General features: G+C 42.9%; 1 protein-coding gene across 2 annotated transcripts in view; it reads right to left on the reverse strand.

Annotated features, from left to right (window-relative positions):
• The window catches only part of Farp2 (FERM, ARH/RhoGEF and pleckstrin domain protein 2), a 107,595-nt gene that overhangs the window by 20,092 nt on the left and 66,524 nt on the right, over positions 1-20,979 (reverse strand). For both annotated transcript variants that reach the window (XM_034521347.3, XM_034521346.2), the window contains exon 14: positions 1,264-1,442. In XM_034521347.3, coding sequence (XP_034377238.1) covers positions 1,264-1,442 — 179 coding nt within the window. The remainder of the gene's footprint in view (positions 1-1,263; positions 1,443-20,979) is intronic.

Raw genomic sequence — 20,979 nt, forward strand, 5'->3', positions numbered from 1 at the left:
CCCACAGGTGTGCTCCTCTTATGTGGCTTGGAGCTCACAGAATGGCAGCTGTGAACTGACAGTGTCATCTACCCACCAGAAAGATGCGCCACAGGAATCCATACTGCCAGCATCCTCCAGAGCCAAATGTTCTCTCCTCAGAATCCATGTCCAACTTCTCCCATCAGCTCTTTGCAAATGCTGGCAGTGATGTGACAGCCCTGGTCCCTGGCTCCTTGATATCTTTGTGTTGTTCCTGGAGTATGGCCCTTTTCCCCAACAGAGTACTCGCATACTTCTCTAACCTTCTACATTATATTGTATTCTGTGACATAAAACATTGTTTTAAAAATTCAAATCCACTGGGTGGTGGTGGTGCATACTTTTAATCCCAGCACTAGGGAGGCAGGAAGGTAGATCTCTGAGTTTGAGGTCAGCCTGGTCTACAGAGTGAGTGAGAGTGACTCCAGGACAGTCAGGGTTACAGAGAAACACTGTTTTGGAGGAAAAAGAAAAAAGCACTTTTCTGTGATGGCACCTGAGACAGGCCCCACCTACTGGGCCCTTTATATACCTGGCTGATGCTCAAAACTCCTGGTTCATCCTCTAAGAGGTTACATAATGGCATCTATTCTCTCCCCAAACCATTGCTTGATTGCCAGCAAAGCTATATTCCCAGGTTGGCTGTCTTAAGGCAGCTGGCTTGCCCTGGCATCTATGAGTAAGTGGGATCTTCTGCTCTGTAATTCTCTACTGCATATTCAAAATGTGCCTTCACTACAGAGACCTACAGGAGCAGTGCCAACCTTCTGTCATAACCCCCGTGTCCTGTCAGAAAGCCCAGGACCTCCCACTTCAGGCACTACAGCCTCTGAGGTCGGCCAGGACCCTTTTCACCACGAAGTCCCATCCGAGAGCCTCCTGAGCCCCAACCACACTTCCTTAGGCAACATATCTGCAAGTTCTCAGTTATACAAGAAAATGGAAAGAGATGGGTAGAGGGGAAGACAAGAAGGGAGAGGCAGTGGGATCCTACAGGGAGGGAATGGCCTGTCCCTTTCCCAACTATTTTCAGAATCCAGCCTAAAACTCTGAGCCCAGAATGCCAAACAAGGGAATGTGTGTATAATGGAGCCTTACGTTCTAAGAGTAACAGGAGTATCTCAGACAGGGATTTTGCTGGGTTTATGGGGTGTGAGCCGAGTCTTTTCCTGCCACCCCGGGGCTCCTCAGTGGGGTTTACAAACCAGGCCCCAGCAGCACTCAGTCCCAAGAATGGCCCACCTTGTGTTTCTGCTCTTCTTGGTTGTCCATCCTGGCTGTACCAGCGCCATTGAGGACGGGGCTCAGCACAGGAGATGAACCCTGCTCAGCTGTGCTCAGAAAGGCCTGAAGCTCAGGGCTCAGGCTCAGTTGGCTCTTCAGGCTGGAGGGAGAAGGCTGAGGACTATCCATAGAAAAGCCTGGAAATGAATGAAGTAGGGTGGAGCAAAAATGAGAACAGCTGTGGGGTTGGCCTCCCTCGCACTAGCCTGACCGTAAACCTCACGCTGCCATTGGTTTTTGTGGAAAATGTGCACGCTGTGTCACATGCAGTCCTAGACACAACACAAAAGAAAACAGCGATGGCTAATCTGTCCTGTTTCAGACCAAGAGACAATGTGATTCCTCATGGCCTGGGTTGTGTTTCTAGGTGTCCTACAGGAGCAGGAAGCAGTAGGCTCTGTGGAGGGATGCCAGCAACTGGTGCCATCACCATGTTGCTCACCTTAAAGGCACACCTGCTATTAGGCCGATGTTACTAATGATTTGTTAAAAAGCTAGATTACAGTAAGTTATTCATGTCACAATCCTGTCTTCCAGTTGCTGAGTTCTTCACTAATAAGTTTTTCCTGTTGTTTTTTTTCACACCAAAGTAACTCCTTTCCTTATTAAAATAGCACTTGCTTTTGTATAGACTAAGAATTTTAGCCTACTTCCTAAGAGGCTAATGATGAGGCATAATTCATCTGGAAATTTATAATAATGAAACTTCTTTAGGAGGCTGAGGCAGGAGGATCATGAATTTAAGGCCAGCCTGCACTATGTAGTAATATTCTGTCACAAATTTGGAAAGAAAGAAAGAAAGAAAGAAAGAAAGAAAGAAAGAAAGAAAGAAAGAAAGAAAGAAAGAAGGAAATTTCTTAACTTCTATGGGAAATCAACAATTATTAAATACCAAAATTTACAGCTATATTTAAAATAGCACATCTCTTTAAGATAGGCTCTCGCCTCAGCTGGCCTCAAACTCACTAAGTAACTCCATAGCCTCCTGTCTCCATGTCCTAAATGTTCAAATTACAGGCAGACAGTACCATACTCCAAATGGTATTTAATAGGATAAATTTAAGTGCTACTTTGAAACTATCACAGATGGAAATTTACCTTACACTTCCAGGTGAAAAGTACTGCAACACTGCAATGACCGCTTTCTCTAGCTCTGACTGCTAGGTGCCTGTTCTGCACCCTTGGTGGTGAGGATGCTCCGCCACCAGGCCTCCTCAAGAGTGTCTGCTTTCAGAGGAAGACTTTCACGCTCTGTGGTTAAAGGTCTGCAAGTGAAGTCCTCTATAGTGACCCGTTTATAAGACCAAACCTTGGTTATTTAACTTGCAGCTCCCAAGTGAGAAGATAGCATGGAGCCCCCACCCCCTGGACTGGCACAATCCTCTGGGCAGGGCAGCTTCCTGTGTGGTAAGCTGGAGCAGAGGAGGTCCTTATTTTCACATTGACAAAGTCAGAGATCTGCAAGGACCTTGCCTGCTGATGTTCTGACAGCATTCGGATAGAACTCTGCTGTGGAATATTTCACAAGTCATATTCATTGAGAAAACATTCATTGACATAGAAAACCTAGACGATGTTGCTATATGAAAGTTTAACCACCAGTTTATTAAAATTTGCTTTATTACACATTTAGTTGAAACAAGCTAAACAACATTAATGATATAAACTTAAACCTGACACCCAGATGTTCAATCTTTATCTCTTTTATGGGACTCAAAGTAGAGCCAGCCTCTCTGTACTATCCTGAAGCATGGGTTATTTCCTGGAGACTACATCCCAAAGATGTACTACTTAAGGTTTTATCCTCTAAAGTCTTTGTCACTGATATGTCAGAATTGGGTAATTAGGTCCTTCTGCAAAAGTAAAATTCAGAGAAAATGTAGAATTTATAAACAAATTATACTTTACAACTATACTGTTTAAAATACAATAGCCATGATGTTTTACATTCAGTTATAAACATGTCAAAGGCCACCACTTTCCCCATGTCCCCAATAATTCTCACAGCATCACACTTGAAGATACGAAGCCCAGAGGAAGTTCTAGTGGACAGTGACCACAACGTTTCTGGAATACAAAAGAATATACAGAGTATGGGCCAGCCTGTAATCTCAGCTTTGTAAGCCAGCTGCACTGATCAGCAAGGCCCTGTCTCAAAATAAAACAAAGCAGTGCTCCCCACCCCACCCCAAACCAAACCAAACCCAAAACAAAACCAAACCAAACCACACAAAACAAAAAAGGTTATCACAGAAGCAGGAAGGATGGTTTGTGACTAAGAGCACCTGTGGCTCTTCCAGAGGACCCAGGTTTGGTTCCCAGCAATGCCGTGGTGGCTCACAGCCATCTGGAACAACGGTTTCTGTGGATCTGATGCCCTCTGTTGATCTCTGTGGGCACCAAGTGTGCATGTATACCCATGCATGTAAAATGCTCATAAACATAAAATAAAAATACATCTTTTTAAAAGGGTTGCCACAAAATTAGGTATTAATTTTTAGTAGTAGGAGAGGCAGACCATGCAGACATGGTGTACTTCAGGGGTGCCATGAGGACTGGCAGTCGGTGAACAGCCAGGGTAGGGGAACAGCCACTAGGGCAGGAGATGCAACTAACAACAAACAGACCTTTAGTAAGCACCCCATAAAGAAGAGAGATGTCACTTTGGGGTGTATTAGGTTTAATATCAACTGCTTTTGGTTCTATGGCAGTTAAAATTTCTACTTGATAAAAAAAAGTCATCAACTCAAAATTTAGCCAGTAATATTAAATGTACCACAGGTACCATTAAATTTTTTTTTTTTTAACAGTTAAACCTGGTAGAGAACAATTTCTAAATCATTCTTGAGATTATACAAATACAGGCCATCAGAATAATGTTAAGGAATCTGGGTCTTGGAATTATTGAAAAATTACCTCAGTGTCCAAGCGTGCACACTGGTGCGTGCACAACATACACACACACACACACAGCCATTACCATCACTGTCATCACCACTCTGCTCTATGGGGAGATATTTTGTCAAGCAATTGGCAATAAACATGTAAGTGTGGCGTGTTCTTTAAGCTCTATTAGCACAGCAGTGGTCTGTCCCTGGAGCACACTTTCAGCTGGAGCCCCACTGTAAATGGCATTGTGTGTGTGTGTGTGAGAGAGAGAGAGAGAGACAGAGGGGGAGAGAGAGAGAGAGAGAGAGAGAGAGAGAGAGAGAGAGAGAGAGAGAATGAGAGAGAAAAGGGGGGGGGAGGAGAGCATGTGGAGGGGTGGCTAGTCAGGGTGCTTTCCAGAAGTGACAAAGCATGAAGTCAATGTCAGGTTTTGTGACTCAGTGTTTCCTGACATAAAAACAATTGGCTTAGAAGTTCTTCCTTTAAAATCCACTTCAACATTATGAAGGCATATTGTTGTTTTGTAGACAGGCTCCATATGTAGCTCAGGCTGTCTTCAGAACCCCCTGATCTTTCTGCTTCCATTTCCTGAGTATTGGAATTACAGGTGTAACGGGCATATTTGAATGCATGGCTAAAAGCGGTTTTAAGAACTCTTAAAGTACCACACACCAAGTTTTAGGAGCTACTGAATATGTCACCTTAATCAACATTTCACTAAAGAATCAATCTTAAGTATTTGTAGAAACACCCGAGGTCCTCTAATAAAAAGCAGGGAGAGTGAACCAGTATCGCTCGGAGCCACAGGAGCCCCTACATGACTCACTGACTTCTGGCTCTTGGTGCATATGCCCCTCAGAGAACGTTCACCTCTCCCACTGTGGCATGAAGGATCAACTCTTTTAGCTGTGGACAGGGGATTCTTCTGTTCCCAAACTGAGTTCCTTGAGATGGAGAGGCACAGTGGGCAGCCACGGTTCTCTGAAAATCTACATGTGTGCAGGGCAGCTCCAGCTACATGGGCTGCAGGTGGGGAGTGGCATTTAGCATATTCTGAGAGCTTCAGGTTATAAACGTGCTTCCACCTGCCTCTTAACACTTACTTCACTCTCTCCCCAGTGAGCATTTCTGGTAGGTGGTTTATTTCTTAAAACTTCTCAAAATACATCTGATAATTCTTGAAATGTTATTTAAAATGTAGTATTACACTTCTTACCTCCACGTGTTCCTTCAAGAAGCTGTTTCTGCTCATCTAACTAGAGATGACAGATGATGAAAAAGGACTTCACATTTAGAGAAAAAAGAACATGAACTTTTATTTCATACCTTTAAGTTCTCTTTTTAAAAGTTCTTTAATAAAACAGTCTTGAACATCTTTGTCTAACAGTAGAGGAAATTGTCAGATCATATGCAGCAAAACTAAGGTCAAGTTGAAGGTTAATTTGGAGTAAGAGGCACAAAGGTGAGAAACTATGGCTTGACTAGTAGACTGTTAACTTCAGAAAGAAAAACACCACACAGAACTGTGCATGATGGGAACAGGCAAGGGTGCATTTGCCGAGTTAGCACACACTGTTTCTGGCCTTACTACTGGACTAGTTCCTGGTTCACTTTTACATACAGAATCTGGTTTAAAAACAAGTGGACATGGTTAATAGCTCACCTTCCTATCTTGATAAGGAAATACAGATGACAAAGACATTCTCCCCCATAGTCACTGTGGCTTAATGATTCAACAGTGCAGAGAGAATAGCATGTGTCAGCCCAGCAGGCAGACGCTCAGAGCCAGCTTTTGGCTCCTCCCCAGGCACCCAGCAGATATCAGCCCTGCTCCAGCAGCCTCCACAGGAAGCACAGCATGCACTCCTTCTCCCTATGTAGGTGTGCCAGACCTACTACCAGGGTGTGGGAGCTGCCATCAACGGCCAGATCAACTTGGAACTTCACAGCTCCAGTCTCAACCTCTTGGTGTTTTAGTTGGTGCTGTAACTGTGATGGTGTGTGTGGCTCTGAACTACTGAATACTTTGCTCAGCAGAATCTTACAAGAAGGAACCTGAAGAGAAACTGGTAAAGCTGCAAAACCACTACAGTAGCTGGATCTTCCTTCAGGTTGTCACAAAATCAGACTGAAGCAACTGTGAGTGAGCAGAAGGTGTGCTCCACTTGAGATTAAGAGTATCAGTTGCAAGAGCTGTACAAACTGGCCACGGACAAGAATACGTCCACCTGTGAGACTTCAGTGAGACTCACTACCTGAATGAGCAAAGAGTGGGTGATCATGTACAAAGTCAGAGTTCCCAATGTGACATGGATGAATGTCCTGGCAAGTGCACCCAGAGGACAGCAGTAGGAGCTCAGCCTGAGGCTGACTCTCTTGTAGCTACTGTAAGGCAGCTTCATGCTTGTTGGAGCTTAACTATCATTGCATAAAACACCAACTTAAGTATTTAATTGCAGGCCAGGCATGGTGGCGCACGCCTTTAATCCCAGCACTTGGGAGGCAGAGGCAGGTGGATTTCTGAGTTCGAGGCCAGCCTGGTCTACAGAGTGAGTTCCAGGACAGCCAGGACTACACAGAGAAACCCTGTCTCAAAAACCAAAAAAAAAAAAAAAAAAAAAAAAAAAAAAAAAAGTATTTAATTTCAGAGAGGAGGAATGGAGGGAGAGAACGATAGAGGGGGTAGAGGAAGAAGAGGAGGAAGACAGGAGGGGAGAGTCAAGGTAGGATACCTGCTAGGCTATGTGGTTTACTCTTGTACATGGACAGGTAGGATAGGAGTTTAGTATTTTTGTTTTAATAAAACTGATTTTTTTGGGGGGGGTCGGGGGCTAGGGGTATAGCTTAGTTGTATGATGAGGTCTTAAGTTCTAGCCCCAGAACTATTAAAAAAAAAAAAGACAAAAAAAACCAAAAACAACAACAAGGACTGGAGAGATGGTTCAGAGGTTAAGAGCACTGGCTGCTCTTCTAGAGGTCTTGAGTTCAAGTTCCAGCAACCACATGGTGGCTCACAACCATCTGTAATGAGATTTGGTGCCCTCTTCTGGTATGAAGGTATACATGCAAACAGAATATTGCACACAGTAAAAAAAAAAAAAAATCTAAAAAACAAAAACCCTGATGATGCACACTGTTTGATCACACACTGTGAACCTCAAGATTGTGTTGTTTACTGGAAAAATCTGTTTCTAGTTGTGGTGTAGCTCTTAGCACACACCTTTAATCCCAAACAATAAAGTTAGCTTGTAGAAGGAAGCATCCATGTTGAAAGTGATGTCTAACTGAGTGGCAGACAAAGTGATGAATCAGAGAAAGATTTGACAGAATAGGATATGCCAACTCTCTTGAGTTGAGAAGAGAGAAGAAAGGGAAGTTACTTGAGGGGCAGTGCAGAGAGAGGAGTCAGTTTTACTGGGAACTGCAGACAGGCTGCAGAGAGAGAGAGAGAACAAGCTAGACACAGGTAAAGACAGAATGAGCCAGAGAATGAGAAGAGAAAAAGCTAAGAAGAGACAAAGTAAGATACACCACTGGCCTCCAGTACAATGTCGTTACCATCATTACCATCCCTACAATGAGCCAAGCTTTGTAAGCACCATTGTGCCTGTTTGCTACTCAGGAGCCAATGAAAGAAACATTGGTGAAGGGTTATAAAAATATGCACTTATTTCAAGGACTAATTTACTATGTGAAATAATCTGTAACCTATATAAATCAAAACTCTTTAGAGGGAAAGAAAGCTAAAAAGCCCATTTAAAAGTTCATAGTAAATATTTCCTCATTTTATTGAATAAACAATTAAAAATTGTCAGTACATATCTACAAATTTATAAATGGTAATTTCAATGGAGAACAAATTGTATAAGTACCACAAACCAGACAACAGAAATGTCTCTTTAAAGCATAAGTCCAAATGCATAAAGAAGTCCCGGCTCCACTTCTCATCATTTCCTAGGACAGTGAATGCATACACTTTCATCCAAATGACACAGCTTTGTGCACTAGTGGACCACTGTGGCATTAGATATTGCATGGGAAAAGGTGACAGTGTCTGCCACCTGGGACAGTGTCTTCTGTATGTGTAGCCCTAAGACAAGAGCCAAGTGAGACCACAGCAGATGCAATTCCATGAACTTGAGAACAAATATTACCTACTGAATACTACTAGCACTATGAAGAAACTATTCTAGGAACAGAGTTTCTGTGGTCTAGAGCTGGAGGAATACGTGTACCTTGAGGATATACAGTACTTATCAACATCAGCTGGCACATAAACATGTAAGAGTTAAGAACATGTATGCACACTGTTGTGTTACCATAACCACAGTGTGGGTGATACAATATAACCATTACTCAGGTAGAACAGTGAAGACTGCATGAAAAAATGAAAATACACCTGTGCACCAAAGCCATCAGACAGGATGGGGTCACTGGGCATGTCAACAGTGATGAGGATGAGGTGACCAACACATCTACAGTTTTCACATCACATTCCTGGATGTGCCAGTGCCTATCCTGTGGTCATCTGCACTAAGTAAAATACAAATGCTAATGAGAACAGGACGTTCTAATCTAATGCCAGCTCAGACAATGCCTCTGCCATATAAAAAGGCACATACCATTACCTGATGGATCAAAAGATGATATATATGCAGTGCAGAAGATTGTACATCTCTGGTACAGACGATATTGCTACCATCTAACTATATTGTTAGTATTCAAACATTCATAGTGGCTTGTATAAAATACTGAGACTTGGGAACTTAAATATAAAAATAGACTTGATAACTAATAAAAATGTATCTAAAGCAGAGTACCTTGTTAGTGGTGGACTTAGTGGTTAGGACAGATACTGTTTGACGATAGCCTTGTACCACAGGGGATAGCTGCAGGGTCTTGTCCCCATCAATACCGACATACTAGCTATGTGGACAGACCTGACACTGCTACCTTTATGCATGAACACACTGGCTCTGACAGTTCTCTACCTGGGTCCTGTAGTGTGATTTATCTTGTGCGCCTGGCCCTTTAAAGAGTCTTAGCTGTTAGAACTGCTTGACCCTATGACCTTCAGTGTTGGTTGCCTCTTGGATTTCTGGAACAGGACAGGATATAAACAAGGAGCTGAGGCTGAAGGGACAGGAGTAGCAGAGTGAGAAGAGAAGGCAGTTGGTGCAGAAGACAGTGTTAGGAGACAGCTGAGTCAGGAGAGGCTGAGCTGAGCAGATAGGCTACAGCAGTTGTTATGGTTTGGAGCTGCTGGTACTGGGAAAACTGGGAGAAGGGACTGTTTAAGCACTGCTGGGGAACTGAGGGAGGAGTGGTTGGGAGAAACGTTTGAAGGGGCTGGGCTGGAAACTGGAAAGAGGACTGGCAGGGAGTTAAAAGAACTGGTTACTGTCCTAAAACAGCTAGCCATTTTACAAGTGGTGCCTAACACGGGGTAAGCCAGAATGGAAGGCTTGCTTTCAAGTGCCTTAGAGCAAAAGGCAGAAAAGGAGAGATAGACACATCGTTTCACAAAGCTGACGGGTGTTTGCTGTGTTGCTGGGACAAGCTCTGCGTGGTATTCAGCGACTTTTTTTTTTTTTTTTTTTTCTCTCCCTTTCTTCATTTAGGAATGTCTTATTTATAAAACAGGTTGAAAGACAGGGTGAGCAACTAGAGAAAAACATGAAAATGGAGCAGCTTGGGAATCCCAAAATGGAAGAACGGGAAAACAAGGTCATTCCTCTCTTCTTTTTGAAAAAGTAACAGAGTTGGCTGTGCAGCTAGAGAAACTGAGAGCAAAGGCAGACAAATTTGAAAAACATCAAGCAAGAACAAGGAGGACAGACAGGGTCATTCCCAAGGACTGAACCAGAGAGCACAAGTTTTTTCCAGGTAGAAAGACGGGGAGGAACTGTGTCAGAGGGCAGTGAAGTCAAAGAAATGGAAAAGCAGGATGGTCAAGAACCCAGGAGTTTTGAAAGAGCACAACAGAATGAAAGGGATTACTCTAGGGCTGGGCCGGGTGCTAGGAGAAGGTTGGCATGGGGATACACAAGAACAGGTTCGATTTGAAGACCCAATCAGAGAACAATGTCCTTCAGCAGCTTGAAGAGCTTGGGACAAAGTTGAAGATCCAGGAAAAGAAGTCTATATCATTTACAAAAATTATACAAGGCTCAGGGGAAGTCACTGACTTCAGAAAGATTAGTTGCAGCTGAATAAACTTGTATCAGACCATGAAATGAGACCAGTGCTAAAGAAGACCTTGGCACTTGAAAATGCAAATACAGAATGCACCAAGGTTACTAGGCCATTAATGCAAAGGCAGGGCCTACAGAGAAGTGGATCAGGGAGACAGTGGATAATTGTTCTAGTGTGCAGTGTATAATACCACGATAACTGGGGAAGCCATAGCTCAAAGTTTTAGATCTTGAAATGCACAGTGCTTTAACTGTGGAGAATAGGATCATTTGTAAAGAGACTGTGACCAAGCCACTAAAGGTCTCAAACCTCAAAATGCTCGGAGCTTTAATTGTGAGAAATACAGTAATTTGCAACGAAATTGTAAACAAGGTTCTCTAAAGGCAATGGCTTTTCTAAATGTAATCCAGAAAGAAGGCCTAGGCTTCTAGGGATGGGGTGTGTAAGCAATGTGGCAAAGGTTGCCATTGGACCATTGAGTATAGCTCCAGGAGAGATATCCATCCAATTTCTTGCCATTGGAAAGGAAACGGGGGTGCCTAGCTTGAGGCCTCACAGCAAAAAGTTTGAGCCATCTGCCTCTTGTCAGTAAATAACAAGCAGACAGAAATGCCTCAGCTACGTACTGCAGTTCTCATACATGCTACTGCAGGCAGTATGGCCAGAGATAAACATCTTAGACTACCCCCCAAAATTCAGTATTATAAAATAACTAGTGGAGCTTATGGTCCTTTGCCCTTAGGATACTAGGAATGGCCTTGGGAAGGGACAGTTTGACTTCCCAAGGATTCACTGTATATCCAGGAATTATAGATGAAGATTTCAAAGGAGAAATTAAAATAGTGGCTTATGTAAAAAGAGAGATGCAATTTAAGACGGATTTGCTCAGCTGTTACTGTTTCCCTGTGTCACCAAAGAACACAGAGACAGGGCCGCTCAGCTACTGTTAATGATTAGTTGTAAGTGAATGACATTTAAATAGAAGGTTTGGTGGATACATTTCATATGTCCACCAAATATAAGTATCATTTCACAAAAATCTTGGAATTCATAATGGACACTTTAAAAGGTTTATACATAGTTTCTAAAAATCAGAAAATTGCCAGGCAGTGGTGGCGCACACCTTTAATCCCAGCACTTGGGAGGCAGAGGCAGGCGGATTTCTGAGTTCGAGGCCAGCCTGGTCTACCGAGTGAGTTCCAGGACAGCCAGGGCTACACAGAGAAACCCTGTCTCAAAAAACCAAAAAAAAAAAAAAAAAAAAAAAAAATCAGAAAAAGGTTACCTTGGATAAAATAAAGTGTGCAATGAGTTAAGATCAAATAGGAAAGCTACGGCCTTACGTGCCTGGCATAGCCATAAATTAATGGGGATAAGATTTATTGGAGCAGTGGGGAACTCAGATTAGTATTCCTTTCATAGCAGAGACAATTCCTAAAATAAGGGATGAAATGGCAGATGCTCTGGGGGAAGGTATTATTATAAAAAATGTCATCCAGGACAACTGTGTAGGTTGTCCAAAAACAGGACACAACAGGGATTGAGTTTCCAAAATATAAGGGGGTGGGAGTACCACTGAAATTATACCAATGACCCTACTCTTAAAATGGCTGACTAAGAAGCCTATGTGCATAGAGCAATGACTCTTAGAAAAAATTAAAGGGATTTGAGCAGCTGGTACAAGAGCAGCTGGAGGCTCAACATATATAAGAGTCTGCAGCCTATAGATTTCCCTTGTATTTGTTATAAAAAAGTAATTGGGAAAATGGACAATGTTAATAGATTTGAGGTCTGTGACTAGAGTAATCCAATCAATGGGTCCATTACAACGTGGAGCTCCTTCACCTTCTTTATTACCTATGGCATGGCCGATGCTAGCAACTGATTTAAAAGACTGCTTTTTTACTATCTCCTTGCAAGAGTAGGATAAGGAAAAATTTGCTTTCACAGTACCTACTTATAATAATGTTGGGGGGCCATGCAAAAGGCACAGCAAAACAGATTTTGAACTCAGAGAAGGCAGCCCACTGGTTAGCACAATTAAGATGGCTGCACCTCAGAGAGGCAGAGACCCGAGGACTGCATGTCCTCAGGACGTTATGCTGTGTGGAGCATGGCTCTGCTTGTTGCCTGGTTGTCACGTCCCTTCCAATCTACTGTTGTATGAAAACGCCACAGGGGCCTCCAGCCTCTCACTGGGCAGTGTCACTGGCACTTACAATAAAGTGATTGGTCTTTTTCACACACTGCTGCTGGAGCACATTGATGATTCACCCACCGCCCTCAGAAAGGACCTAAGAGACGGAGATTGTTAGTAATGTCCACCCTCAGAAAGGACCTAAGAGACGGAGATTGTTAGTAATGTCCACCCTCAGAAAGGACCTAAGAGACGGAGATTGTTAGTAATGTCCACCCTCAGAAAGGACCTAAGAGACGGAGATTGTTAGTAATGTCCACCCTCAGAAAGGACCTAAGAGACGGAGATTGTTAGTAATGTCCACCCTCAGAAAGAATTTGGAGATGGAGATTGTTGGTAAGGTTAAGATGCTTTTGCTAGTGGCTTTGACATAGAAAATCATCTTGGGGAACAATTAAAAGTTCAGAAAGGCACACAGTTATAATAGTTGGGCTAGGGATTTTCAGGGAACAAGAACAGTGGCAGCCCGACTAGCACTAGCTAACATGCCTCCCTTGCTAAAGCTCAGCTGGCGATCAAAGTAATGATTAATTTCTTACACCCATTTTTGCCCTCAGATTCCTTATATGATTTAATAAAAAACTGTTAATGAGTAAACATGCACCCTGAGGATTTAAAATAGAAATGACTGGTTTTTTATATAGAAGATTAGATTTGTGATTCTTTTAAGATTTTTTTTAAAAGACTGGAAAAGTCTTTTAAGATTTTTATGAGTACTTTTTAAGATAAATAATAAAATAATTGATCCTTTCATTGTAACTGCAAATAGCAGCCCACCAGTAAGAGAAACTGGCTGAGAAAATTACATTGATTGCTTACAGTTTGTTAATTTATAACAAGTTGCTTAGTTATGAATATGTATGGGTTCTTAGAAATAATTTGATTTATTTTGACCCATAGTATGTAAAACACTTTATCACTGTGGATAAAGTGTGGGTACTGGGGAATATGGTTTTCTTTTCTTTTCTTTTTCTTTTCTTTTTTTTTTTTTTTACAAATACTCATTGTAATCATTTACTAAAAGAAAAATAGAATGTAACCACATTGTGATTTCTGTACTGTTTGGAAGACTTTGCTGGGATATATAAGCTGTTGGACAAAAAATAAAGTTGTTGGCACTTTGCTACATCCATCAAATATATATGTATGTATATGTGTATGTATATAAAATGGTTGGAGCGTTGCTCTATCCACCAAATATGTATGTATGTATATATGTAAAACAGCCGGAGCTTGTTGAACCTTGCTTCATCCACTCTGTGTGTGTGTACGTGTGTGTACATGTGTACGTTCGTATGTGATTCTTTTCTTGCTGGCTGCAGGTATTATTTCACTGACCCCAGAGAATCAACCTTTGTCCCCTCAAATAAAAGTCTGCTGAGTGATCAATCGCCTGACTCTACACCCTGCTTAAATTTACCCTGGACGTTGAAGCTGGCCTTAGTTATAACAAGGCTCGACCTGTTAAAGGGTATCAGTGGAAAGTTCTTCCACAAGGAATGTTAAAATAGTCGAAAGTTGTAATAGTAAAGCCTTTATGTATGGCTTTAAGTGAAATGTAAAGTGTTTGTATCTGACTTTGAGCGAAATGTTTCAGCAAAATCTTTGCTATATTTCAAATAAGCAGTAGAGGCTAAGAAATTGCTTTGAGACTGTTTGGGCCTTGAAGAAAGAAATACCATTTCCCTGAAAAGTCTGCACTTAGTGCTATATGAGAGCTTGCAGCTGCACAAATCTTGGTCCTAAGACACTACTGGTAAACCTGGAGTTCTTACTTTTGATTATGGCTCAGAGACATGGGGTTCTAGAAAAAACTGTGGATTTAAATCAGTCTGTATACTATAAGAATGTGTTAACATCAGATTGAAAGTCAGCAAATATTTTGTGTTGGGCACACGGATTTGTTTATATTTCACAGGCTAGCCACAATCACAAGGAACTGAGATTGTGTGCACCATCTGCTCTCATGGGCCACAGGAGCAAAATAACTTTGGTAGTGGAACCTTTCCCATCCCCAATTAACTTTATAAAATATTTGAATGAAAGAATTGGAGTGAGCTAGTCAGGGGTCAGTCTTTCCAAGAAGGCTGAACTTCTCTACTCCTTTGGAAAATGAAGGCTTAGCATCTTCGTAAGCTTCTCTACTTGGGCACCTACAGCCAACATCAATCAATACTCCAGCTCTATGTCAATATTCTGTACAACAACTGCTAGAAATAGTTCATAGGAAATTTCCTCAATACATTGCTTACTTATTACTACATGGATGAAAATTTGTTGGCTGATTCTAATGCAAATAATTTAGAGAAAATGTTTGGTGAAACAAAAATTATTTTTGCCTTGCCTGGGGTTTGCAAATTGCCTCCGAAAATACAGAGATGAGATCCTATCTATTATCTAGCTTATAAAAATAAGATAGATCAGAAGAGATCAGTTGCAAACTCTTAACAATTTCAAATATTAATGGGAGATATTAATTGGCTACAGCCCACCACTGGATTAACTACTCAAGAGTTAAGTAATTTGTTTTGTTACAAGGTGATTCAGACTTAGACAGTTCAAGACAGAGAAAGGAAGCAGAGAAAGGGTTAACTTTAGTAGAAAAGAGATTGCAAGATGCATGTGAATCTCACAGATCCCAAACTGGATTTTATTTTGGTTATTCTGCCTTTAATTCATTCTCCTACTGGGCTTATTATGCAAAGGGGAGATAGTACTTTAGAATGGATCTTCTTAGCACAGAAACAAAGTAAAAACTTAAAGATTTATATAGAAAATTTTCTGGTTTAATTATAAAAGGAAGAACAAAGACCCCCTAGGGATAGACTGAATAATGCTCTGTTAACTTTAAATTTTCTGAACATTATTGAAAGGACCAGCAGCAGCTGAGAGACACTGGGTTATAGGAAAAACTGTGGAATTAAATCAGTCTATATACTAAAAAGAATGCGTTAACATCAGAATGGAAGTCAGCAAATGATTTGTGTTAGAGACACAGATTTGCTTATATTTCCACAGGAAACCATCAAAACTAATAAAGATCACTGTTGATCAGGGGAGGTCTTCTGAAAACCTTGGCCACTGACCCAAAAAGAGGCAAGCCTGACCAACCATTGCCTTCCCCTGCAAGCCAGAAAAGCCTGGAGAATGAATTTGAGCACCTACCCACTGACGGGCTTTGAGCGACGGGACTATGAGGAGGACGTTAAGACCAACTATGCTGAACATCACTTCCTGCATGTCCAAGTCTGCAAGCCAAAGGTTCACAGAGATGAGGGTGGAGAGTAAGAGACCAGCAAGGAACTCCATAACACCAGGTACTAGAAGATAAGATAATACAGGAACATAAAAGGTTCAGGAAGCAGTATCCAAGTTATAAGAAAGAGAAGCATCACTGTTAGGTTATATCTCAGTTGTGGATATGCTCTATAGAGGTCAAGAGAAAGGTCACATTAGACACCTGAGAACCCTGAAAGACATTGGAAAGAGCAGAGAAGCAAAAATCACAACAGTAGCATGGCTACAGGGAGCGCCAGCTTCAAAACTGCATAAATACAAGCAGGGGGAAAAAAAGAGGGTGGGGGATGTATTGTGATTTATTTTGTGCGCCTGGCCCTTTAAAGAGTCTTAGCTGTTAGAACTGCTTGACCCTATGACCTTCAGTGTTGGTTGCCTCTTGGATTTCTGGAAGCTGAGGCTGAAGGGACAGGAGTAGCAGAGTGAGAAGAGAAGGCAGTTGGTGCAGAAGACAGTGTTAGGAGACAGCTGAGTCAGGAGAGGCTGAGCTGAGCAGATAGGCTACAGCAGTTGTTATGGTTTGGAGCTGCTGGTACTGGGAAAACTGGGAGAAGGGACTGTTTAAGCACTGCTGGGGAACTGAGGAAGGAGTGATTGGGAGAAACGTTTGAAGGGGCTGGGCTGGAAACTGGAAAGAGGGCTGGCAGGGAGTTAAAAGAACTGGTTACTGTCCTTAAATAGCTAGCTATTTTACTGGGTCCCCTTTCTACTACTCCTGAAAGCCACAAGAACACCTATCAGGGTTGGAGAACTGTTCCCTTTAATAAGGTTCTGGAAATAACTAAGGAGACCTAACAGACAGAGAGCTGTCAACACTGTGTAGTACTTTCATCTACCCATTTTGAGGAGCTGTTCCAGACCAGGATAGGCTGCTCAAAGCTACAAATTCACTTTCTTCCATGTCAGCATCTTTCCCGGTGACAGGTTATGTAGGCCACACACCGGGCTGGAGACATTGGGCAACACCAGGAGATGAACAAAAGAAAGGCTCAATGTTCATTCTGGGTTCGGTGGCTTTGGGCCAACGGCACCGTTTTCTAAAGCAAGAGTAACAGGGCAGCTCAAGAGCAGTGAAGAGAGGTATAACTTGTGACAGGCTTTGGTGCCCTTTGGTTCTTGGCCCAAGTGCCTGCACACTATGACCTACCAGAAAGCCAAAGGCTATGACACTGTGAGCAGGAACTCAGAAGAAGGCACAGACGATTATGAACACTATAGAGATCTGTTTTAAATTTCTCCAAATTATGGCAAAAAATGTGGCCCATCACCAGTGTTACCTATAGTCTATCTGGGATGATGGGATGCTGTTTTTGCCCTTTCTCCCACTGGAGATCATGTGGGGCTATGGAAACTGGGGTAAGGGTCAGACCCCACATACCTGGTTGGCCTCCTGGGTGCCAGTCTAGGCTTTGGAACCTGAGGCAGCATCACTAGCCTGGCTTTCCCTACAAGACAATGCTAAAATAGAGTGTGGAATACTCTAATGGAAACCTAACAGGCAGACATAGGAAGTAGATCAGGCCTGTATCCTGACTTGAATAGATCAAACAGTAACTGGCTTGTGACTGCTTGTTTTGAGACAAATCTCACTATATAGCCTACACTGGCCTTAAACTCTAAGATCCTTCTTTCTCTACATCCAAAGTGCTTGGACTGCAGGTGTGCCACTGTGCCCAACCACGTAAAAGATAACTGGGTAATTTAAGTGTGTTCTCAGTACTAGGTGATATAGGGAGCTATATCATTTTATACGATAATGAATATGCAGGCTCATGTAACAGAGTACCTTGTATTTCAGAGACACTTTCAGAATTCTGAGGAAAGGTATAATAAGCACACCAGGGGCTTCTTTAAAGTACCATAGCCTCCAATCAGGAAAGGCAAGTATGTTAGTAAATACCTATAATCCCAACACTCTGGAGGTGAAGTCAGGAAAATCCCAAGTCCAAAGCCTGCCTGGGCAGCTTAGTTAGAGCTTGCCTCAAAATGAGCAGTAAAAAGGCAACTGGGGTAGAGCTTGGTGTCAGGCCGAGTGCTTGCCAGCTCTGCAAAGGGCTAGTGCTGCAAACAAACTTTAGAAGAGACAGAGTGGGTGTGGCCGAGTACCAGCAATGCTGACAGGGCGGGAACTGAATGGCAGAACAGGGGTTACTGGACTTCTTTTCTTGATTTTATGTATTTAGACACCTCTGCCCCTGCCACCTGCCTGCCATGAAAGAATTGTCTAAGGAAGGTGAGGTTCTGTTAGCAGAAATAAACCCCACAAAACCTTAGTTATAGGAGGCCTGATAGAAGATGGCTGACAACAGAAATCATTGAGAGTCTCCAAGGAGAGAATCTGATAAACTCTGACTCAGAGGAGGTCCTATTCTGTCTGATGGGAACAACCTCTTTCCCTTAGCACTGGTTTTACCAGGATGTCACCCCAGCCTGTAAAGGCTCAACCCCTACCTTGCCTGATCTGCTGCTTAAAAACAAATGAGCCCTGTGTTCAATGTCTAGCACCTCATAAACTGGATGTGGTATAGCACGCATGCCTGTAACCCCAGCATTCTAGAAGGGGAGTTACAAGATCAAGACATTTTTGGCTAGACAGCCTGGGATGCAAACAAAGGTCTCAAAAGCTAAACCAACCAACCACCCAAAAATCAAGGACAATTTTGCTGCTTCATAGCAGTGTCACTGGTTAGGTGACAATGATGGAGCAGGGTGGTGGTTCAAGAACAACATTTTAAAGGTGATACATATTAGTTCTTCCCCATAGCAGGAACCCAAGGTTTACTCTGGGAATGGTACACTGGAAAACCCCCTCTCCTAAGCACTTTTGCTCTCCATGCATGGAAGGCAGCGTCCTGCCTCTAAGAACGTGGGAGGGCAGCATCAGCACAGCTAAGCTAAGAGCAGCACTGGTATTCTGGACTGTTAAAAGAAAGAGACTGTAGTCTACAAGTCTAAGGAAGCCACAAAAATGAAAATACTACTGGGCACACATAGTCCACTGTTTGGGGGGTTGAGACTGGCAGATTGCCATGAGTTCAAGGCTAGCTTGAGGTGTATGAGTTCCAGGACAGCCTGGGCAACACAGTAAGACCCTGCCAAAAACCCAAAAGGAAATAGAACCAGGATCCATTTACTCAGAGCTTCCTTTCAGAATCTAACCAACACAACAAGAAGAGACAGGTGCCCACAATGCGTCAGAGACCAGCACAGAGCCAGAAGCCTCACAAATGAACACAAACATTTACCACCCTAGAGGAGGCTGGAATGTACCTCAGTGGCAAAGCATTTGCCTAGCATGTTCAAGGACCTGGATTCACACCAGAAAAAAGTTATTTCCACAGGACATTTTGAGAAGAAAACAAAACTTTCAATGTCTATCGCACTGCTAGATTAGAGCAGAAAGGACCACCACCAAACCAACCAACCAACCAACCAACCAAAACCCACAGTCACCCAACCTGTGGAGCAGACAAATATAGCCAAATCTGCCAGGGCTGGTGTCAACCCAGCGCTTGTCAGTAGCTTTATCCTGTCTGTATCATGAACATCAGCCCTGCCCTTCCAAGTACTTTGGAACATGTAGTCCTCCAGATGGTACCACTCAGGGCTACCTTAGCATGTACTCACTGGGCCCTCTCACTGCTCTGGATCTGAGCCATGTATGCAATAGCATCTACTGGAAATAGCTAGCAACTGTATATTAACCTGCATGTGAAAGTGGCCCTGGGACCTTAGACTGCTTGATGCAACCCAGTATCACTCCTAGAGAGAGGATTCAAACTCTTGTACATTTTGAGGCACTTCTTATGTTCTTATCATTTTAAAAGAACTTGCTAAGTCAGCAAAAGAAATGACTCTCCTGCACCAGCTTATATTCTGGCCTTCAAAGTTCACTTACGGATCTGGCTCTACTTGGCTACAACCATATTACCTATGGCACCTGTAATTAAGATGAACAGAAGGAAGCAGCTCACACTCCCATAGCGGCTTTTGGTCCAATGCCCTCTGCAAGCCCACTCTAAACACAGCATGGCCTTGGTCTCAAGTAAGTAGCAGGGAGAGGTATCAGCAAAGTCCCGGAGCCACCTTGACATGCAGGAGACTACAGTCTCCACTGTCCTTCTTGGGGTTAGGATGCTGTCAAAACATTCTGCAGGGATTTCATACACTGTGCTGGTTGTATAAACAAGACCTATATGCTAACTGATCATGGGAAGCCTGAGTCATTTTAAAAGCAGCATCAAGGGGCATAACACACAGTCTCCTACAAACGGACAGGGATCAGAATAACAGCCTCCTACAGATGGACAGGAATCAGAACTGCAGAGTATTTGAAATGTGTAGCACCAGTCTTTACTTGAATTCAAAGCAGGTGTCAGAAAAAGCCAATGCTGCAGAGGCCGACTCATCTGTCACTACGGGAAATGGCTGGAAATGCTCCTCCATCTTAGAGTGGATGTGAGTGTTAGCATCCCTCACAGAAGAGCTTTATTCCTTGACATTCAAATAGTATATTCTACCAGTAATTAGAAAAATCCTGACCCTCTAGTACGAACTTATTCAGTTTCTATGTCTGAAGCAAAGTACTCTGATCTCTACACCAATGGGGTAAGCATCTCTTTATAAAGGAATTTTGGGAGTGGGGGTCAGGATGGGTTTTTATCTGTCTGCTTTCCTGGAGTGGAACTCTTTAAATTGGGCTGGAAACTGAAAGGGACTCTCTCCCCACTCGACTGTGCAAAAGGGTTGCTGAAGAAGAGGTTCATGTCTAGAGGCACCTCAGCCTCAGAGTCCCATGAGTCTGAGTCTGTGCTGCTGGAGTCTTCAGCTGTTGTGGGTGGGTAGCTAAGCTGCTCTAACTGGTCAATAATGTCAGAGAACTGGAAGGCTGAGCTGGACTCGGAGCGGACCGAGTAGGCTGGGAAGTTGACCATGGAGCTGGCCTCAGACTGATTGGCTGAGCTGGATGTATGCAGAGAAAACCCACCATGCAGCGGCATGTTATTGAGGGAGCTGTTCTCAGACTGGTTGTTCCTAAGTGAGCTAGTTTCCGAAGGACTCAACAGGCTCTGCATCAGACTAGCCTGTGCCTTCAC

This window comes from Arvicanthis niloticus, chromosome 17, assembly GCF_011762505.2.
Source record: "Arvicanthis niloticus isolate mArvNil1 chromosome 17, mArvNil1.pat.X, whole genome shotgun sequence".
In the NCBI taxonomy this organism is placed as follows: domain Eukaryota; kingdom Metazoa; phylum Chordata; class Mammalia; order Rodentia; family Muridae; genus Arvicanthis; species Arvicanthis niloticus.